The sequence below is a fragment of the Arabidopsis lyrata genome, assembly GCF_000004255.2.
Source record: "Arabidopsis lyrata subsp. lyrata unplaced genomic scaffold ARALYscaffold_8, whole genome shotgun sequence".
NCBI lineage: Eukaryota > Viridiplantae > Streptophyta > Magnoliopsida > Brassicales > Brassicaceae > Arabidopsis > Arabidopsis lyrata.
Window position 1 is genome coordinate 3,956,239 of NW_003302548.1, and position 22,291 is coordinate 3,978,529.

Below are 22,291 nucleotides of genomic sequence, written 5' to 3' on the forward strand. Positions count from 1 at the left end.
GCTAATTTTTTCATTTGCAATTTTGCCATGAAACTCTAAGAGAATTCTCTTTTACACTAAGCCAGTCTTAAGGTTCAAAGAGACACTGTAGAAGAGGAGGTTTTAACAAAGCCATTTGCATCAACGTTATCATAAGCTAAAGTACAACTTTAGAAAAACCCTAATGATACCCTAATTCCTAATACCAAACCAACAAAATTTACAGAACAAGAAAAAACATTGGCAAATCTAAAAGCCGAACTACGAACAACGAAACGATGAAAACTACTTATTAAATTTTTCTTCTTTTAGCAGTAGAACATTACTCTCTTAACATTCTCCTTCAAAGCCGGTAAAGGCTTCACACCTGAGTCTCCCACAGTTGTAGTTTTCGTGTTCTTTTTTCCGGGTGATCCGTTGTCTTGCATTATCTCCGGTTCCATGTAGAAACGTGCTCGAAATGCTGCAAGATGCGCATAATACGCTGGAGGAACTGTACAAGAGCAAAAGATGAGTATGCAGATTTTCGTTTGATTCGGGTTTAATGAAGAAGAAGAAGAAATGTCGTTATTTACCTATCGAGACTGATCGAGTGCATCGTGCATAGGTATAACAGAGATTATTAGTCAAAGATTGAATACCATCAGCTGTGAAATTGTTCTCGTCCCAAAGAACATGGTAATGTGCAGGCCTGCTTGTTCCCTAAATCAGACAATAAACACGAAAACTTTCATTTTTTTCTGTGTAGTTAGAGAAAAAGGTCGTATTTTTGGACGTTTCAGTAGTTGTTTCGTACCTGAATACCCGCATGGCTACAAAGGTAGAAGTCGAATTCAGTTGGATGACATATTTTGGTGTCAACTACAGTACCTGAAATAAAAGGTGGCAAAGAAGCAGTTAGTTAGGTATTTCTGTATGATCTTCTTTCAACTGTTTTCAAGAACTAACCAGGTAAGATATTTCCGCTTCGGTCAGTACTGCTTTTGTCTCGGTGATTATTAGCAAACAAACGAGTGTGGTGACGCTTCTGTACAACAATGAATGTCACCGGTGGCTGATAATTCGGTTCAAGCGACGCACAAGCCTAAACAAACACAAACCCGTTTCCGAATAAATTATGTAAATGTTTTGCTAACATTTTAGAGGATTCAAATCAAGCTACTCACAGAAGTTATTACCTTTCGAATTGCATCCAACTCATAGAGTAAAACTTGATAGAATTGCCCTTCGCTTACTCCATCACTGTGCAAGTAAAACACCCATGAGAACAAATTATGGTTTTCACATACGAAGTCTTTTACTGAAATGAGCAAAGACAAACCTACCGGTAAAAGATAATTCGAAGCGGTTTCTGCCCTGTTGCTTTCCTAAATGAGATCAGAAGGTCCCTGTAGAAAGCAAACAAAAAACCTTGAGATACACCGATAAAATGAAACTACAGAAACCGAAATATTACGGTTTATTACCTGATCATACCGCCACTAACAGTACCGCGTACAGGATCTTGCCATGTTTTATACAAATCTTGTATAAGTTCTTGCCTGTGAGCTTGAGCACAAACTAAACCCGCATATTTTGTGACTTCAGGCCAGTCTTGAGAAGCAACAACCTAACACAAACAAAACCGAGTCAAATGAATTTCAGTGTACCACTACTTGATAAAAGTGTATGATTGAGTTTTTGTATAATCCTTACAGCAGCGATTGAAGGGCTTGACTCTTCCCCGTTCTCTGGGTGAGTCACGTCTGCGCCAAATATAATTGTCGGTATATCGCTAACCAGTGGAATTCTACAGCTTATGGCGTCTAAAAGAACTGTGTTCCTTCCTCCCATCTGAAAACAACATAGAAAGGTCCGAGATTCATAATACTAGAACAATCGAAAATATTTGATACAGCAGTAAAAAGTATTCACCTTGACATTGATTTTAAGGGATACATTTGCCAGATACTGTTTGCTAATCTTGAACACATGTTTTGTGAGACAACATTGAGATATCAAACCAAGCTCGGTTTCGCAGATTCTCTTAAGATCACCTGAGATTACAAGAACCATTTCGTTTTCATCATAACCATACTCAAAAGACAAAAAGAGTTAAGATGTATGGATGTCGAAATAATAGTAATAATACCATAAAGTGAACCGTTGTTATCAGGTAAAATTGCCAACAGAAGCTCTAACTCTCTGCCTTTGGTTTTGTTCATTGCAGTGTGATAAACATGCTTTAGAGCTTTCTCGACTTGATCGGGCCTCGCATTATATATTGGGATCACGGGTTCTGGATTGAACTCCTACAATAGTAAATAAAGAAAAGCTTTCTGATAAGAATCACTTCCAGTTAAAGAGATTTCAAACAATGCAGCAAGAAAAAAGGACGAATATTATTACCATGCCCGAGACTTCACACATCTGACCAAGTTCATTACAAAATGCACGAGCAACGTTTTCTTGAACGCTGCGTGAGAAGTTAACACAGGCCCATCTGCTCACCGTCATCCCATTGATCATTTTCTTGTTCATCATATTCCACTGACCGACTTGCGGGAGACAATCTTTTTCTTTCCCGTTCTCGTGATACTTAAGCTGAAGCAAGCCAAGAGAGACGAATTAGCATAACAGTATTATCTTAGTTTGAGACAATTCAGAGATTTGTTTAGTGTTTTACCCATGGAGCTGGAAGAATCCGAGCTTCAACAGAAGCTAACTTTTCGCTTATGTTCATGCCAAACTCCTTCGCATATGGATCTTGATCATATGCGTTGTGTTGGACCGTCTTTAAAACATTTTTTACACCAAGATTAGTCCTCACTTCTAACTGACAAAGAACCATAAAAGATACATGAGTATAAAATTACCCGCAAAATATCGTTTTCTCTGTCCCTTGGCCTTTGACATGTAACTTTCAAGAGAGCAGTAATCTGCTTCTCATTCAACCTTTTCGTGTATCGTTGTCCCTCAACAATTTTGCAGGCCTACATTCAAAATTGAATCAGCGAAAATAGCCAAGAATTGAAATGTGAAGTCTTGAAACAAACAAAAAACAACAGTTTACAGTTTACCTCCATTGGCAAATAGCTTGCTTTCTTTTGGTTTCCAACTTGGAGACACGGCAAATGCGTGTGCTGGATCGTGAATCCATACATCTCTTGGAAGTACTCAATAACCGACTTCATCGTACAGTTCTCATCAACTGGAAACCTAAGAATATAAACCAGAAAACTTGATTAATCTCAATAACACCAGCCTTGCCCTAGTGATCAGAGAGTAATTAAGAAGAAGAAAAATGATCACATTAGCTCTCTTGTAGGTTGAGTTGTTAAACCCGCAACACGGTATTTCCTCCTTACATTCGCTCTGTGAGTAACCTCTACTTTCACTCCTCTGAGACCCTTCTTAATCTGTTACAAATTCCCAAGAAAAAAACATTGTTGAGAGAACATTCAAGGACTCAAGACAATAGATAATACGATGAAGAAACTTATACCTTAACCCGATCAGAATCAGACAATGGCTTCGACAAGACATCCTTTCCAAGAAGCTGTGCTACAAACTCTATTACCGGAAGAGGCTCGATGAACGCAGCTGAAGCCATATCTACAAAGCAAGGAGAATAACATTAAGATTGGGCTGACATAAATAAGACCAAAACTGTAACAATCTCTCAAGTCAAATCTTTACCGATATTTAGTGATAAACCCATTTGAGTTGGTCTAATACTCTGGTAAAACCCACACCATGACTCTAACCCTTCACCGAGTCGCTGCGGTGTTCTAATATCAGGCGAAAAGAAAGATCTTCCAACCGGACAAAACCTCTTAACCGACAATTCCCTGAGTACAATGTCAAGAATCTGCACCGCCTCTTGCGGACAATCTGCCCGTTTACCAGCTAGAAACTCGCCTAAGTGATGCATATTTGCCCGTGCAACAAACTTAATAGCCACCTTATATGATCTCTCCCTTCTACAAAGCAAAATGTGTCAAATTCAAATAAAAAACACACAAAAACAAAAACCACCCCATTAGTTAAAAAACACTTACTTAGGTCCATTGATGATACCGTCATCTTCATCAACAATCTTAACAGTGAACTCCTTCCAAGTAAAAGGAAGTTCTCCGGCAGTGTAAAGACTTTTCCGGCCATCGTAAGCCGGAAGTCTCTTCCCGAGATCAGACTCTTTGTAAAGTCTAACTAACTCAGCAATTATAGCTCTGTTTACACTCTTTGATGACACTTCAGGAGTTATTGTAACCTGCAAAATAATTAACCAAATGTCAATGGACCCAAATAAGCAATAAGAACAACATTAAAACCTAACTCTCTCTCTCTCTCTCTCCTTCATTAAATTTTAAAGCTTTTTTCAGGAAATCGTCTAAAGTTTGAAGCTTTATTTCTCATTACAGCAAAAACTAAAAAAAAAAGCTTTACTTTTTCTAATGAAAACTCACATCATATTGATTCAAATCCTTGGTAGGCAAATCAGCGAGGAAATGATTAGCTTTAACGATGCATTTAGTTCCAAGTGTTCCAAATCCAGGTCTTGGCGCAAAGTTTGAGTTTTTACGAACACCCATCTGCATCTGATGACTCACGGCAACAATCTCACCGGCGGTGGAGGCTGAGACGACGGCGGAAGTGGTTTGACACGGCGGTGGTGGTTTACGAGGACGAGAGCTAGGTCTCATACAAACATCTCCTTGATCAGATTTTCTCCCACCACGATTTCTCCTCCGGCTACGATTCTTTGACGGTGGTGAAGGTGAAGAAGCTTGACTCTGAGTCACCGTCGCCGGAGTAGTCACCGGAGAAGGAGGGATTTTGCCGTTTTGGACGGTTTTAGGATTATGGTTCTTTAAAGGTTGGGTTTTGATGACTAAATGAGTCTCAGAGCTATCTTTCATTTGCCTAATCGGCATTTTTGTTTTGGATATTGAAAACTCTTTTTCTTCACTACAAAAAGAATGAAACAAAACTAAAACTGATCCCTTCTTGGCCTTATTCTACCTGCAAGCAAAATCATGAGGATGAAAGAAAATAAGTACAAAAAACAATTAAAAATAATTGTCAGATTTGCATTAAATGGAGAAAATCCAGAAAAACAAAACCATGATGATGGTGTTTTGGGTTAAAAAGAAATAAAAATCAAAACTTTGAAACAGTGAAGTAAAAAAAAATCCAACATTTTTTTACATGTGTTTGGTTCTTGTTTCTTCTATTACAAAGTTTCAGACAAACAGAGAAGTAAAAGAAAAAAAAAAACAGAGATTAAAACAGAGTCTGAGGACTATACATACATAGATAGATATAGTACAGACAAGAATCCATGAAATTAGAAGAAAACACTGTAAAGACCAAGAAATAAAGGAACCAATCAAGAAACAAAAACTCTTTGATATTTTGTTTTTCAGTAGACAAAACAAGAAACAGAGATTAAAGGTTTAAGTGAAATAGGGGAAATTGAGAATACCCAGAAGACAAAACCGGAGAAAGCTTTAATCTTTTGTCTCTATTTGAAACCGGAAAATGAGATCCCGGAGAAAACCCAAACAGATAATTACAAAGATGTTATCGAAAAATCGAAGCTTTTTTATTTTATTTTTTGATGTGAATTTGAAGAGAGAGAGAGAAAGATAAATAAAACTAAGAGCAAGTGAACAAAGTGAAGGAATAAACATCGAAAAGAGCAGTGGAAATATCAATATCTCCAAGAGAATGAAATTTTTATTTTTATACTAATATAATGTGAATTTATTGCCACGGAGAGAAAATGACCCGTCCGCTATATTATTATTAAACAAACATAAAAAAAAACAGTAAAAAATAAACACTCACCGACCAATGAAGAAGAAGAGTGACGCTAAAGAAGATAGCTTTCCTCTCAATGTGGAGAAAAAATCTCATAAGGAAGAGAGAGTGTATGATGATGAAGAAGATGATGATGAAGAAGAAGAAGAGAGAAAAAGATTTTGATTTGTGATGTAGAAATTTTAGAGAAATATTTATGTCTTTTAAGGACGCATGCAAAAGAGGTTTGCTTTTGGGGTTTTGGTCTCTTTTTAAATCACGTGTAAAGAGGCTTTCTTTCTCTCTCTCCACCCGCAGCCTCAGGCCTCTCTGATCAGTCTCTCTTTTTTCTTTACTCTTCTTCACTTTTACTAATAAAAACTTTTTTGTTTTTTTGAGAAATAAAGTTTGTTTTTCTTTGGTTTTTACACTTTGCTAATAATGAATGTTTCATTAAGTACAAATTTCTTCTTTTTGATAAGCACAATGTGTTTGATTTATGGCAGCAATTATTTAATTATGGTTGTTAATGATCATTAATCTTATTATTAAATTTTATCTTATGATTGAGAAACAGCAATTTTTAAAAAAATTCCTACACACGCAGAAATACGATAAACGATATGACATACGGTTTTACTAGTTCCAAAAGATCAACTCTAGGCGGTTTTATATGTACAATCATTATATGGAACATCTTGTTTTAAACATACGGGAACAAGACAAATGGATTATATACAATGATGTAAACACCAAACACATAATGCTTACTGATTTGGATAAGTGGCCGAAGAGCATTCTCTATTTGTTGAAAGGGATATGATGGAATGAGGATGGATGGATGATGGATTGAAACCCTATAACAACTTGAAACATGGCATCTCATTAAAACCTAATTAGGAAACAAAATAATCTTTTGTTTTGGATAAACTAGCGGTTATTTTAATGAGTATAACCCAATTTAATGTCGTTTTTTCTTTCTTATTTGGTTTTTGGGGTTCTTTGTTTTTTCTTGGGAAATCGAACAAAGAGTCGATCGTTGACATCAATGAATGCGGCGTTTTCTAGAAAAATCGATCGACATATGTGGCTATTATACAAGTTTAAAGCTTTATTAGATCCGTCGAGATTCAAAAAAGAGGTAACAAATTAAAATACTAAGATTATGATTTAGGTGTCATGATTTAAAAGTTATATATGAACAAAAAAATTACAAATTCAAATGAGAAAAATGAAAATTGTCTCTTAAAAGTATACACGAAAAGCTTCACTTTGTAAAAAAATGGCTCCATCTTCTGCATTTGAGTCGTCAAATATTATTGGTTCATAACAAAAGGTTTGATAGAAGCTAATCGATGCATTGCCGTTCACAAACTTGTCTAATCAAATATCAACGATAGTTGTGTATATCAACCATCGCCGTTGTCATCTTCTCCGTTTGGCTCAACCTAGTTGTAGAGTTAAATCCAATCTTAATTGTACGTTTACGCCATCTATTTAAAAGAAAAAAAAATGGACTTTTGATTTTAGAAACTAGCCTATGCTTATCACATCAAAGACTTTTCTAAGTTAGGTTCCGCCGATGAAATATGGTTTGTCTCGTTTCATCACTAAAAGTGAATCAAAACGTTAGTTACTTAGTAGTTTATAAGAAAAAGAAAAAAAAGTGTTACAACTGCAAATTAACATTATCATTTAAAAGTACTACTTTCCCAATTGCTCCTAATTGTATCCTTCAAAATTGGGCTTAATTAATAGAGAAAACGACTTGACCACGACTTTGCATGATTACATCCTTTACTATTTTTGTGACCATTTGTACATAATTTATTGAATTAGATTTTATTAGATATGTATAGACAGATTTCTTTATGTGTCAGCTTATTGCAGCTGCTTAAGCTTGATGGCCACTTTCTTTGTGGTCCGTTTAGTACCACTAAGGCAGTGTATGTATTTATACATACATTTATATAAATTTACATATATAAATTTTTACATGTAAGAAAATAAATACTAGTAAATGTGTATATTTTGAAAATAATAAAAGCAAATGATAACACACACGGAAGAAGGAATAATTCTAACTTGCAGTCTTTTCTTTTCTTTCTGCAGACCCCATTTCGTGACTCTACTACAACCTCATTAATTTTGTTTTCTTCCACTATTTTTTTTCGTATTATTGTTTTTTATCAATATGTGAAACTACATGAAACGTCCGATCATAAGAAAAAAAAAACCTACATGAAACAGAATTCATACTATGAGCTATTTTTAACAATCATAATCGTTATGACGTCAAAAAAACAAACAAACAAACGTGATTTTTATTGTTGATAATTCTGTAAGTGAGTGATAACTAGTTTGTCTAATTATCTAGATGCGGTTATACGAGCACTGATTAATTATAAATCATACTGAAATTTTGTAGTAGCGCAGTAATGTTCTTAAATTCGAATATGTCATTTTGGCCGTAACAAATTTTTAGTAATGTCATATAACTATTAAATAATTTTTGGTAATTTCACTAAATATTGATTGGGTTAGTGATCCTAAAGAGAGGAACAAACCACAGTTAATTTTTTTTGGGAAAATGATTAAAAACACAGTCCTATTCCGGTCGTCCGAAAGATTACGAACTTCGCTCTAAAAACCTTTGACATATCATTAAGAAAACTATTTGGTAATTTATCTGTAAAATTCCACTTATTTTTAGGTTAGAAAAATATTTAGTTCAGAATTTTATTAAGATTCCACGAATTTCAAAAATAATAGTAGTCGTACACTAAATTTAACTATTATTTTTCGGAATGGTAAAAAGATATGAAAATAGTTTATATGATCAATTCAAATTTGGATATAATAATATCTCTATAAGCTACAACGTTCTCTGGTACGAGGAAATTAATAATTAGACATGCAAACCACCGGCCTATAATTATATGGTTTAAGTTAATCTACTATGGAGTGTATTTTTTTGTAGTAAACTTGTTCGACTGATTCGAGTGTGATATGGTAACGGTTTTTTTTTTTTTTGTCAACAGCTTTATTGGATTGGCTCAAATTAACCAATGTGTAGGAATATTGTTTACATAAGTAGAAAGATGCGGTAGGGTACGAACATTTCGTGCCAGTTTATCCGCTTTCACATTCAAATTTCGGGAAATTAGCGATAAAGAAAAAAAATCAAACTCTTCTTTGTCGCTCTGAATCGCCTCCAAGTAAGTCGTGAATGCTGGCCACTCTTGCGGGGAAGACACCATCTTCACCAGGTCGGAGCAGTCTGTAAGGAAAGCTACTTCTCTTTTGTCTTGGCCGATCATACATCTCATCGCCCAGATTAATGCTTCAACCTCTGTGTGGAGTGAGGTCAAGCTTCTTCGAGTATTTGCAGCTCCCATGTCGTGCGCTTCTTCATTTGGATAAGATATGGTAACGGTTGGTAGAGGGTTTTTTGGCAGCAAATGGGAAAATGTGTAACTTTTTTAGAATGGAAAAAAACAAACAGGATTTGATTTTTCTTGCTAATTATAAGAGGTTTTTTTTTTAATATATAATTACTAGATGAATATCCCCTTTTGATTTTTGTATTTTTGGGTCTTAGTGTGTGTATAATTTTATTTTATTTTATGTATAGTCATTTTTTACTTCAAAACAATAGATATTTTTTCCATTTAAGATATTTATGGTTTTAACCATAATTTATATCGGGAAAAATATCATTGAAATCATCATTTTACTATTTTTGTTGGTTTAAATCATGAATTCTAGACCTGGTGATTTAAATAATTAATTTTATGTTGATTTTCATTTTAATCATGAGTTCTCATTAACAAAACCAATCGAGGCAAATCGCTAATTGGCTAAACGGATCAATAAGACGAAGTCATCGCATAATTGGCACTTCGAAGCCATCACATAATTTTTCTTCTACACCAACATGGTTTCCATCTTTCTCTTCGTTCGATTGCTCCGTTTAGCCAGTTATCAATGTGTCTCAATTGGCTTAGTCAACGAGAATTCGTGATTAAATTAAAAGTCAACATACAATTTAGGATTTAAATCATCAAATCTACATAAAATGAGGATTTAAATCACTAACTCCAAAATTCATGTTTTAAACCAACGAAAATGGCAAACTAATGATTTAAATGACATTTTTCCCAATTTATATCGCACTGAAAAGATTCAAACCATGGCCTTTTAGCTTAGAGCACCTCTTTAAAACTACTTCATTCTTGAAATATACAACACTTCATATTTGAAGTACATATGAGGGTATTCCTCTCCAATGATAATTTTTTTTCTAAATTGTATTTGGCATTATAGTCCTTATATTTATCATAATCAAATAAGATCATAACACTTTTATAAGTAACTAGAACATACAATAAAAACTATTACAAATGATATTCAAATCACCACTTTACCATTTTTGTTGGTTTAAATCATGAATTCTAGACCTACTGATTTAAATCCTTAATTTTATGTTGATTTTCATTTTAATCATGAATTCTCATTAACAAAGCCAATTGAGGCACATCGCTAACTGGCTAAACGGATCAATAAGACGAACACTACAAGAAAATTGTGATATTGCAACATAGAAAATTATTGCAATAAATCAATATATCGTTGCGAATAATAGAATTGCAACAAAATTACGACCAACTGTATCTCGTTGCTGATTGAGCGTTGCAAATTCATGTTCGTCGCACATACGTTACAAAATTTGCAATGAATTAATTTCTCGCTAAGTATGTTGTATTAATGCAAAGACATTTTGGTAAGAAATTGGTCGCATAATTACAACGTATGTTTGCAACTTTGAATTGTCGTAAATCATTGCCATGCAAAACGTATAGCAAATAACCGTAGCAAATTTGTGATAACTAATTTGCTAGATACCTTCGTTGCATAAATTTTGTTACGATGACCAAAACAAAATTCATCGTAAGTATTGTCACATACAACTACTATTTTGCATTGTTATGACAATGTATGGCCACAGTTCTTTTGTGAATCACTTGGTCGACATATATTTTCATTATAATAATTTTGTTATATTTTCTATCTCGCACATGAATTATTACGAATTTATAATAATAAATCAATATAAAATTTCTGTAATTGAAAAAGTATAATAACACAAGTTTGAGTAGTAAAATAAAATAAATAAATGAGCAGCAACATATTCAACAGATTATAAATATTAAAATACTTAAAAACTCAAAAGACAAATAAAACCAAAATAAAATAATAAAAGAAATATATAGTTAAAAGAAAACTAATGATCTCCATCATATTCTCCAATACTTCAAGTTTTGTGACCGTTCCTTACTTCCTTGATTTCTGCAATATTTTGAAAGATCTCCTTCAACCAATGGATCGTTAAATGTCATATGATTCATCTGGATTTTTTTATTAAAAAAAAAAAGAGTTAACACTAAACTAAAGGTAACTCATACAACATTATAAATAAACACACCCAAAATCTAAATCAAATGATCCACTTATACTAAATCAAATAAAAATACAATATAAACAATTTCAAAAGTATGTATTGTTTTTGTCACCTTATGGAGAGAGAGGGTACACAATTATGGTGAACTAAGAAATGCATCTGATCAATCTCCAATGTCCAATATGCTTCACTTTTCCACTTCCATTAGTCAAATTCTCTCCCGATGCCATATAAACAATGAAACGACCAAACAATTAAAAGATAAATCGCCAACATCCAATACACAACAAACTTTATAAGCTTTTAATAAGAATCATTATCAATATTATGACAATGAAAACTACCGAAAAATGAGAAAGGGTGTTGGATAAAGTGGTTCAAAAAGCAAATCGGTTTTGACATCGATCGGAGAATACGCCGTTCTTGATTATGTTGCCGCCGTTCACGGTGGTGTCTTATACCTAACAGTAACTATTTCTTATTCTAATTAAGAAGTCTAATCTACGGAAGCTTAAATTTTTGTTGGGCTTGCTAGCTAGTGTAGGAAACTCAAGCTTTTATCTTAGCTTCGATGAATTTGGTGGCTTAGAAAGTTGTTAAGATACCATTACCTAATCATAAGATTTTAAGATCTTATGTTCTAAGTAAAATGGAAAAGGGAATATACATATATATAGTAATTAATAAAACGATAAAATATCTAACTGTTAAGAGAATCATATCCCAAAATCTGGAGTTATACAAAGATTTGACGTCAATGAAAAACAATATGCCAATTATCACATCTTTGAGCTCATTAACCCCAAAAATTAACTGAATCACCTATAGTTTAATTATGTTTTGCTATTAAGTGAGCTACAAAGATTCGATAATGTAATTTCAAAGTTTGTGTAGAAAGTAAATGTTGCAAAAATGTTACTTAAATTATTGCAAATATAGTTACAAATGTGTCACATACTTGTACTATAATTTTCTTGCAAAAAAGCAATGAATCACTACCGTTAGATGTTTCTCGTAAAATTTGCAAGAAAGTTTATACACGTTGTAAAAAAATTATAAATTAGTAACGAAAATTTCCTACAAAAATATGTGTCGTAAATTTACAATGAATTTACAATAAAATTGTGATATGTATTTATCATTGCAAAAATATTGCAAAATTTATTGCAGAATTTTAACGAAAAAGAACGTTACAAAAAATATGTTGCAAAATCACTATTTTCTTGTAGTGGAAGTCATCACATAACTGGCACTTCGAAGCCATCACATAATTTTTCTTCTACACCATCATGGTTTCCATCTTTCTCTTCGTTCGATTGCTCCGTTTAGCCAGTTTACAATGTGTCTCAATTGGCTTATTCAACGAGAATTCGTGATTAAATTGAAAGTCAACATAAAATTTAGGATTTAAATCATCAGATCTACATAAAATGAGGATTTAAATCACTGGCTCCAAAGTTCATGTTTTAAACCAACGAAAAATGGCAAACTGATGATTTAAATGACATTTTTCTCAATTTTATCGCACTGAAAAGATTCAAACCATGTCCTTTTAGCTTAGAACACCTCTTTAAAACTACTTCATTCTTGAAATATACAACACTTCATATTTGAAGTACATATGAGGGTGTTCCTCTCCAATGATAGTTTTTTTTTTCTAAATTGTATTTGGCATTATAGTCCTTATATTTATCATAATCAAATAAGATCATAACGCTTTTATAAGTAACTAGAACATACAATAATAACTATTACAAACGATATTCAAAAAAATTTGTTATAGACTTCTTTATAGTTTAAGAAATACTACTGAGAATAATGTGTTGATGTAACTTTATTTTTTGTGTTACTTTTTGTATTGAATTTGCTTAATGTAATATTGTTGTTGTGTAGTTTTTTTTTTAATATTATGTAATATTTCTGTATATTACTATTTATTTTATTTTAAAAGTGTTTATTTAACTTTACATGTAAAAATTAAATTTATAAGAATATATGTGAGATACCTTTGATATATAAAATTGTAGGGACTAAAATGAAAAAAAAAATAGTAAGATTATTTGTATGATATATAATTGCCTGGAATCAAATGCAAAATAATAAATATGACACTTCAAATTTGAAGTTGCTCTTGGATCCTGGAGTATATAAATATTTCATATTTGAAGGTATAGAGAGTATCTCTTGGATATGCTCTTATTGAATTAATTAGTTTTACTAGCAACTCATTACAATTTAATTTCAAAATAATTAAATAGTGTATTTTTTACCATAATTTTATAATGAAAAATCTTCCAATTATGTTATTCCTATTATTCTTTACAAATATATGACAACTAATCTCTTTAATAAATATTAAGTTATTAAATAATCTATAACATCTTAAAATATTATAATTCCAAAAATAGTTTACAGGAGGTTTTAGTGTAAAATGAAAATTTATAAGTAATGAATTTAAATGATTGTAATTTGTGAAAAGTGGTGTGTATAATCAGGTAGAAGAACCTCCACGTGAATAAAAAATACACCTCATGGCCCCTACTTCATTGGCCCTACAAGGAAAATATCCGCCGTGAGATCGATCATAATCATGACGAAACCTCCTTTTATTTATTTTATATTTTTATTTTCCATTGTGAGACTAAAACATTATTTTTTATCAATAAGTTTCAAAGTACTTGTTGGCACCAACACAAAAAAGTTTCAAAGTATTCCGAAAAATGTTACGATGAATGATGATGACATTGTTGGACTAATGGGGAAAGCTGAGAGCACTGTTTTGAAATTTGTTTTTCTATTGATAAAAATGAAAGTACACAGTTTACAAATGTATAAAATAGCCAATATTCAAATTAATATATGGAACTCTTAATAAAACAGTCTACATTCTATAGAAAATTTTAATAGATCTATTTTTTTTGAATTAATAAAATACTAAACATCAAATACTAACTCGAAACCCTCAAAGCAATATCATAAACCCATAAAACTAAATCATAAACCAAAATATTAAATCCTAAATCTAAATTACAAAATCTAAAAAGGAAACTAAAAAAATGAAAATCTTCTTAATTTCAAAGATGTTTTTTACTTTCGTCCTTTTTTATCATCCCTTAACATATTAACAAATGGTTAGTATTCCCTCCGTTTAATATTAATTCAGTATCGTTTTAACATTAAATTTTATTTCAAAATAAGTGTCGTCTTGTATTGAAATTTTCAATGCAAATATCAAAAAATTTCGCAAGACCGACCATTTTGTCGAATTGCTTCATGGTGTTTCCGACGAGATTAATTCACATTTTGTGGTCGTATTGGTAACTGGAAATTCATTCCAATAACAACAAATTTTACATGTGAATGGAACTTGGAACATTGTTGGGGTTCTACTAGAGATACAATGCTTCTTAAATATCTATTAATGATAATATGTTAGTAATTATCATTTGTAATGCATAATCATCCATTATAGTCAATACTCATTTTTTAACTAGTAAATTCAATATTGTCAATAGACGATTAAAGTGTACTATCAATTATTTTTTAGTTAGGACCAGAATTTTCAAAGCTTATCAATTTTTAGGTTTATATATCTTGTGATAGCTATATAACAACGTACTCTCATTTTCAGATAGTATCATTTTGATATATTTCACACAAATTAAGAAAACTAAGTAAATTTTTATAATACCTTTTATAAATATACTAAAAAATTCTTTTCTGATTAATAAGCTGAATAAAAAGGATAAAGAAAAAAAATTAGTCTTAAAAACTGCATTGAAATACAAAACAATAGAGGTGTCAAGCGGGCCGATAGCCCGCGGGCTTTGTCCAAGTAGCCCACAGCGGGGCGGGCTTGGACATCATTTTTCATGCCCATAAAATAGCGGGCCTCGCGGACAAGCCCATGCGAATTGCGGGTTTTTGCGGGTTTTGTCCGCGGATTTGCAGGCCGGCCCGCGGACTACAAATATTTAATAAAAATAAATAATTAATATAAATAAATAAATATTTTTACATAATTCTGAAAATATATATGTGAAATATATGAACATATAACGAAATTTAATGTATAAAATTATAAGATTTACAAAAAAATTAATTCTAAGAGTTTTTTTTAATTGAAAAATTGTTAATTTCAAATTTTAAAAATTGATTTTATTTTTTTAATTATTTTTAAAATATTTAAAACTAAGCCCGCGGGCCGGCCCGCTATTTTTAATTAGCGGGGCGGGTCTAGACATATTATTTTTGCCCGCGGTCCTAGCGGGCCGGCCCGTCGCGGTCTCATAAATTTAAATGCCCATCGCGGGCCGGCCCGTTTGACACCTCCACAAAACAATATTTTTGTGAAACAAAAAGAAAACCTTAAAACAACATTTTTCGTGAAGGAAGAAGTATGAGATAAGTCATAAACAAAATTTTAGAACATAATAAATTCAATTTATTGCCGAACACACAAAAGCACATGAAAATGCTGGATTCGGCAATCGATTGTATTTGTTTGAAAATGCATAATTTTGCAGATCATACACACAAAAATTGCATATTGTCTTCTACAATTTAAATCGTTAAATACGGTACTGTTTTTTGCCTTTCAACTTTCAAGGAAACACTGATTCTCTACTAACTATTTTGTACCTTATCATGATGATTTCAAATTCGAGTTCTAATGTAACTATTGAGTAGGACACATCACCTTAATTCATAAAATTATAACATGCAAACTTCTAGTTAGGAAAAATATATGAAAGTTTTGTACATCTTTTCCTTTTCCCTTACGCCAGTCCTTTTGTTTTTTTCGTCTGAATGATTCATATGATATATAACTTAACCAAGTTCACAAAATTACACAAAAGGGAACGAGGACAATCAACTACAGAAAAATCATTACACTAGGTAATGCATCTATCATCTTCAAAGAGTTTATGTAGCCAAAAAGAGTAGCCTTATGCTACATATGATTGTGATCGTTCCTCTCGTGTGACACTACTAGCGATTAGGAAGGCTCCACGATTAGCTTTTCTTTCTTCAACCATCACTCTCCAATCAGGTAAAAGGGAAAGAGCAAGTTTCAGCTCCTTAGATTGCGACTTAAAATTTGGCCAAGCATCAGGTCTCAAGATAGCCCCTACCAGATATTTGGATTCAATTGCGAAAATGACTCTCAAAACATGGAGGCTCTTCATACTCTCCATAGCCCATAAACAACTAGCAAGATCAGCCTCCTCTTTTGAATTAATGAACCCAAAGGATTTCTTGCTGTGGAGTAGAACAGTACCATGTGCATTTCTCAAAACCCAGGCAGCCCCACTAGTCAATTTAACTTTGTCCCAAGTGGCAGCCACATTACACTTTTGCCACGGTCTAACAGGTGGACACCAAGAAGAGGAAGGTGACTGCATCCTTTGGGATTTATCTTCGAGCTCCTCCTCCACTTCTTGAGCTTGGAACCATTCTGTTGCATCAACTCTTATCTTAGTCATTAGATCAGAAATCAGAAAAACACGCCCCTCAAAGACAAGGTTGTTTCTATTTTTCCATAATAACCAGAGGACCCAAGGGATAGTTCTTCTCAGCTCAAAAGGCAGCTTTACACAACAAGACAATGAGAGAATCTGATGTACATTCTGATAGATTGACCTCTGGTCAAAACCCTCTTCCGGCCAAGGAAACCCCGATAAAGCCCATACTTGTCTAGCCAAAGTACAAGCAAATAGAATGTGGTTTATTGACTCTCCTTCAACACCACAAACTTGACATCTCTCGTCAAAGTTCATACCCCTAGCATTTAAAGATTCAGCAACCGGGACAGCCCCACTTACCACCTTACGCCAGTCCTATAAGTGTTTTTTTCAGCTGCCTTGTTTTTCATAAATGTAAGTGTCATGAAATATTCGATCAATAGCCAAAAAAATCATATAATTTGCTGATATATTTTTCTAATTATGATTCTAGCAACGCACACATATACATACTGCATACACATGCATGTGATATGCCTACCAATCTATAAATGTATATGCGTGTGTAGACGTAATATGATATGTGTTAGTTTGGTCACGGTTGTAGCTATAGGGTTATGGGCATGGTTTGTTTTAGAGTGACGCATGTTTTGTTTTATTTCTTCTTTGTTTAGTTTGTTTTCAAATTCAGAAAAGACGACAAAATTGTGATTTATAAACTCAAGAGATAACGTTTTTAAATCATAAATCGTATGTTTTGCATGTGTTTCGCATACACCATTAAGATCGAATTTAGAAAAATTCAATATTGGGTCAAACATTTCTTATGATTTTTTTACTCATTCTATTTTATCAATTAAATAATCAAATAAGCTCAACCAATTTTTTATATATTTTTTTAATTATTCCTTCATAGATCTTGTTCAAAACTTTTTGGAAAACAAAAAATAATATCTTATCAAATCCGAGTAAACATAAAAAAAAATTCATAAATCCAAATAATTTTAATATTAACCATAATGATATAAATCCAGATAAAATTGTAAGATCGATAATCTATCAAATATTCAAATGTATTTTTTTTTTCTTTTCCAACAAAACTCTATTTATTAAGTTATCGGAAAAAGAACAAATCAAAAACCGACTGACTTACATGGAAAAAACAAAATCTACGTACTCTTGCACATTTCGCAAATCGATCAACACAGATATTATCTTCACGAAGGATTTTATTAATACTAAAATATATAAAAAGATTTCTGTAGTACACAAAGGAGGGTTCCAAGCTCAACATGCAGAGGGGATATGCATCTACGTACTCTTGCAAATCAAAAACCGACTGACTTGCATGGAAAAAACAAAATCTACGTACTCTTGCACATTTCGCAAATCGATCAACACAGATACTATCTTCATGAAGGATATAACTAATACTAAAATATATAAAAAGATTTATGTAGTACACAAAGGAGGGTTTCAAGCTCAACATGCAGAGGGGATATGCATCGGCGTGAACCTTTCAGTCCTAGATGCAAGATTTTGTCGCCTATAGAAACAATCCAGCCATGTTCGCTATGGACCTCTGAAGCATGCCATGATCCATCAATGAAACACACAAAGGAATCTTATGGAACTGAAGGCTTAACTAAACTCAAAACTACCTCCTTAGGTCAGGCTGCTCTATTATTAGCTCGTCGCCATACTTCTTCTTTGTGAATTGCTCTTTCTAAGGTGTCTTGAGGAGATTCATAGATATTTTCAAAGATTTTTTTATTTCTTGCCTTCCAAATATACCACATGATCCAAGGAAAGATGCGTAAACTCTCATCAGTCGCTCCAACGTCCCTGTCTTTTCCATATAGGTAATCAAAGTTACTATATAGGGAGGACGAGGGAATACTAAAGGAGAAAGAGGAATTGTCGAGAGAGCCCATACTTGTCTAGTTGGAGGACATTCGAAGAACAAATGGTTAATAGTCTCCTCCTCTGCCACACATCTAGGTCACTCCTTATCTCTACCAATATGGTGATAATGAAGTCATTGACAGGTTGCCAAACAACCGGCCACATATTACCACACGAAAATGTTTTAATTGTCGTGTAGTTTTTAGTTTCCATGATTGCGTCTTTAATAGCGTGACACTAGATCTCTGAAGAGGGTGGCCGCAAGCACGACGAGAGATGGCTCTCGCTGCTATATATCCATATTTTTTGTCTCAAAATCTGTCAATGAATACCTTAATACATGCAAGAGACTCTCTAGGAAATGACACACCATCCATTTTCTCATGCCATGCTAACCTCTCACAAAATGCCACTTGTATAAAAACATATCTTAATTAAGTGATATTTTTAACATATTTTATATATTTTGTCGAGAACATATAATTTTTGATGCTTTTTAGTATGTATAGATTTCTAGATCTGCGGGAGTAAAAGAAAATGTTTTGGAAGAGAAATAAAATAAAATGCATAAAGTGGAGAAAATGAAGAGTTTCTGGATGGATGATTGTAGATGTATAGCTAGAGAGAAGTATTGGAAGTTTAACTTCGACAGAAGACTTCCCATCGTTAGATCTTTGCTCATTTTTAGACAAAAAATAGATAAAGATGTTAGATTTCATTTTCAAGTGGAATCGAGAAAACTCAACGGTGCAATCTGAAGTTATGGCTAATATACCGATCAGTTACATAGCAGAACCGATCGGTTATAAGGTGTCTTCAATATCGATCGGTAATATGAGATATTGAAGACACCTTATAACCGATCGGTTGGCTACATAATCGATCGGTTATGACTTTAATTTGTAAACTTTCCAGTTTTCTCTTCTAAGACACCGTATTTCTTCTATATAAATACTATATGTATTCTAGCCGCAAAGACATGTAAATATTTCTCTTCTTCTAATTCTATAAAGTTTTTAGTTTTGTTCGGTACAATGAAATCTTGAGTTATATCTAAAACAATACTAAAGTAAAATCATATTTTCCAGCGTACAAAAATTAATATAGACAAATTTAGATAAATATTTGGATTTGTAATATGAGAAAATTTAGACCTAAAGAGCAAATTGTTGTTAAACTGATTATACAAAGTACAAACTGTTCTACAATTTTTTCAAGCTTGGTGAAACTTGTATATAAAAATACACACTGATATATTCGAAGTTCTATAATGTTAACGATTTGACCTTTTGGGCATTATATATCGGGCTTGATTTTCTTAAGTTTTTAATTTAGTTGGCAGAACAAAATATATTTTTGCAGAAGAGTTCGATGGGGTTCCTATGATGCTCAATGCACGCGTGTGGCTTTTTAATCATTGTAAATTTTATATTTGTCAACAAACACTGTTTAGTTTAATCAGTTAAACAGAAAAAAAAATATTCTAGGATTTAATTGTTTATTTTACATAAAGCTTTCATTTAACAATACCTAAGCCTATGTACATTCTTAGCATTATTAAATTACAATCTAGCATTTTTAAGAATTGCACATGTGTGTGTTTGATTGGTTAGGAGACCTTTCAAAAAGAAAAGAAAAATAGCTAGGAGAGCAACTATATATAAATTAAGCAAGTTATATGATCATAAGACGAAATATATTCATATAGTTTATGTTTTTAATTTGCTTATTAAATTTTGAACAACGACAAAATAGACATTTAAATCTATGATTAAGGCAAACTTTGGGGGAAATTCCATATCTTTTATGGGTGCCCTAATTTCTTATTGCTTCTTGGAAAGTTCACACTTGACAAGCACGATAAATCTTGCACGTTGGAGTAGAAACAATCCTTTATGTATTTTTAATTCACCAAACTAAACTTTAATTAAAAATCTGAATCCTTGAGTTATACACTAGCATAGTAGTATTTTTTATTTTTATTTTTATTTTTATTTTTTTAGAGAGAGGTTTTAGAGAGAGGTTTCTCCCAGGCACGAGTCCCTAGGATATCAAAAGCGGATTGAGACTTCCTTTTATCCGGATCTCACCTACCATTTCAGGCTAAATATAGTAATATCTAACGGTCCATAGCCAAAAATGGAAAAGCTTGAAGACTTGGTGACTTTTCCGGCGAACATCCTCCTCTAAACCCACCAGCAACCGCCCCTCATTGAAGGTTTGGTCCCCTTGAGCCAACCTCTCATCATGGTATCTCTCACTATCTCTTTGCAAACTCTTTTGAACTCTGCTGAGTACCACTGCTTTTATATTGCTTGCTGTGAACGCTTCTGTGCAATATAGATCAGTGTGTTGCTGGCTAACCATCTCACCTTGTGTGAAGAACTTTTTTGTCTTAACCTTCTCGAACTGTCAATCCTCTGGGATAAGAACCATCTCACCTTTGTGTGAAGAACTGTTTCGTCGTTTTCAAAGTTTAAGGATTCCAAGAGCTTTCTACAACTTCTCTGCTTATCCCTGCGCTTTATAAATCATGGAGAGAAGAATTCCTCAGTACCTGAAAGGAAAATGGGTAGCAGATGAGTACTCACCACCGCCTAGAAAGAGAATCAGAGCCCCTGAACTTGACACCTCTGACCTTATAAGAGAAAATGGGCTAACACTCATGGGAAGACTCACTAATCCAAGGGTTCAACGACTTTGGTCTCTCATTCCTTTTATCTCAAACAAATGGAACCTCAAAGGGAAAGCTATAGGATCTGACCTTGGGAATGGCTGCTTCCAGTTCAGATTTGACTATGAAGAAGACCTGCAAAAAGTTCTTGATAACAGGCCGTATCACTTTGACCAATGGATGGTCATTCTGCAAAGGTGAGAGCCCATCATCTCCTCCTCATTCCCCTCAAAAATCCCCTTTTGGATTGATATCCAAGGACTACCTAAACATTATTGGAAGCCAAAGATGATCACTGACATAGCAGAAGAAATTGGTGAGCTAATGGACCATGAAATAACACCAATTCATGCAAAGATAAAGGTACTACTGGATGGGCTCAGACCTTTACTCAAAGAAACAATAGTGGAGTTTGCTGAAGGAGGAGAGGTTCTAGTAACACTAGACTATAAGAATCTTAAAAATCACTGTCTCCACTGCCTCAGATTAACCCATGAGAAGAAAGACTGCCCAGGTCTTATCACCTCGAAGGCATCACAGCAGCGATCTCCTCCCCGATCCTCAAAGGTTTCTGCCCTGCAGAACTACAATACAAAATCGCAGAAACAGATTAGAAATGATAGCCAAGCTGCAGATGAACACTACTCTAGACACCAGAACTCCAAGCTTCATCAAAGTTATCAACCTCCTCACAAAAGACACCAAACTGAAAGTGGGTACAAAAGCAGAAGCTACCCAGAACCAAGATACTCTGAGGTGAGATCGGGTAGTACTAGAAGATCACCTACCAGAGCAACAACACCCTACAGACAAGGATCAAGCAGAGATCAGGGCTATCAAAATTTGAGTAGAGGGTGGCAGAGTAGAGATCTCCATTCCCAAACTTACCAATGGAGAGAAAAACAGAACTCTCACCAAAATCCTCATCCTGGATACTCTGAATCTTCCAAAACTAGAAGACCTCCTCTGGAACGTAATGTTGAACAGCCTCCCTCTCCCCCTGCTCAAGTTAACCCTTATCCA

The 22,291-nt window shown here is 33.4% G+C and overlaps 1 protein-coding gene across 4 annotated transcripts; it reads right to left on the reverse strand.

Moving 5' to 3' along the window:
- Nucleotides 1–44: 44 nt before the first annotated feature.
- Nucleotides 45–6,067, reverse strand: LOC9301475 (protein argonaute 10). 4 transcript variants are annotated; one of them, XM_002865355.2, is made up of 20 exons: nucleotides 5,812–6,067; nucleotides 4,428–4,983; nucleotides 4,020–4,231; nucleotides 3,658–3,941; nucleotides 3,464–3,573; nucleotides 3,271–3,377; nucleotides 3,039–3,177; nucleotides 2,835–2,951; nucleotides 2,645–2,752; nucleotides 2,368–2,562; nucleotides 2,111–2,270; nucleotides 1,894–2,015; nucleotides 1,675–1,812; nucleotides 1,446–1,588; nucleotides 1,305–1,367; nucleotides 1,158–1,221; nucleotides 928–1,063; nucleotides 776–849; nucleotides 555–681; nucleotides 45–472 (listed from the first exon to the last, which is right to left on the reverse strand). In XM_002865355.2, the coding sequence occupies exons 2-20, from the start codon at nucleotides 4,893–4,895 to the stop codon at nucleotides 288–290; spliced, it is 2,952 nt and encodes a 983-aa protein (XP_002865401.1). In that variant the 5' UTR covers nucleotides 4,896–4,983; nucleotides 5,812–6,067; the 3' UTR covers nucleotides 45–287. The 4 variants fall into 4 exon arrangements, with proteins under 4 accessions (XP_002865401.1, XP_020885172.1, XP_020885177.1 ...); XM_021029513.1 differs by having other exon boundaries at nucleotides 5,447–5,945; XM_021029518.1 differs by lacking the exon at nucleotides 5,812–6,067 and adding an exon at nucleotides 5,274–5,358.
- Nucleotides 6,068–22,291: the final 16,224 nt, after the last annotated feature.